This window comes from Penaeus monodon, chromosome 19 (assembly GCF_015228065.2).
Source record: "Penaeus monodon isolate SGIC_2016 chromosome 19, NSTDA_Pmon_1, whole genome shotgun sequence".
Classification (NCBI taxonomy): domain Eukaryota; kingdom Metazoa; phylum Arthropoda; class Malacostraca; order Decapoda; family Penaeidae; genus Penaeus; species Penaeus monodon.
The window spans coordinates 4,125,497-4,125,780 of NC_051404.1; the positions used below are offsets into that span (position 1 = coordinate 4,125,497).

General features: G+C 61.6%; 1 protein-coding gene across 1 annotated transcript in view; it reads right to left on the reverse strand.

Moving 5' to 3' along the window:
* LOC119584988 (protein inscuteable homolog) overlaps positions 1-284 on the reverse strand; it is a 29,128-nt gene that overhangs the window by 5,494 nt on the left and 23,350 nt on the right. Inside the window, exon 5 of the mRNA XM_037933596.1 lies at positions 8-247. Within this exon, the coding sequence (XP_037789524.1) occupies positions 8-247 (240 nt within the window). The remainder of the gene's footprint in view (positions 1-7; positions 248-284) is intronic.

Genomic DNA, 284 nt, shown 5'->3' on the forward strand with positions numbered 1-284 from the left:
CGCTTACCTTCTCCAGCTCCAGAATCCCCTCGACGACACAGCACACGGTGGCCAGAGCGCGAAGGGCGTCAACCCTAACGACGCCCGCCCGAGACTCCAGGCAGATGCCCAGCAGCGCCCTGACGCCCCCGAGTCGGGCGATGAGGCGGCAGATGTGCCCTCCGTCCGCGCCCATCGCAGTCAGGCTCATGATGGCGTCCCTCGTGTCCCTGAAGCTGCAGTAGTCCTCAAGGGATCTGATTACAATCTGGAAGAGAGGGAGGAAAGTTTACCTTTAGAATGAC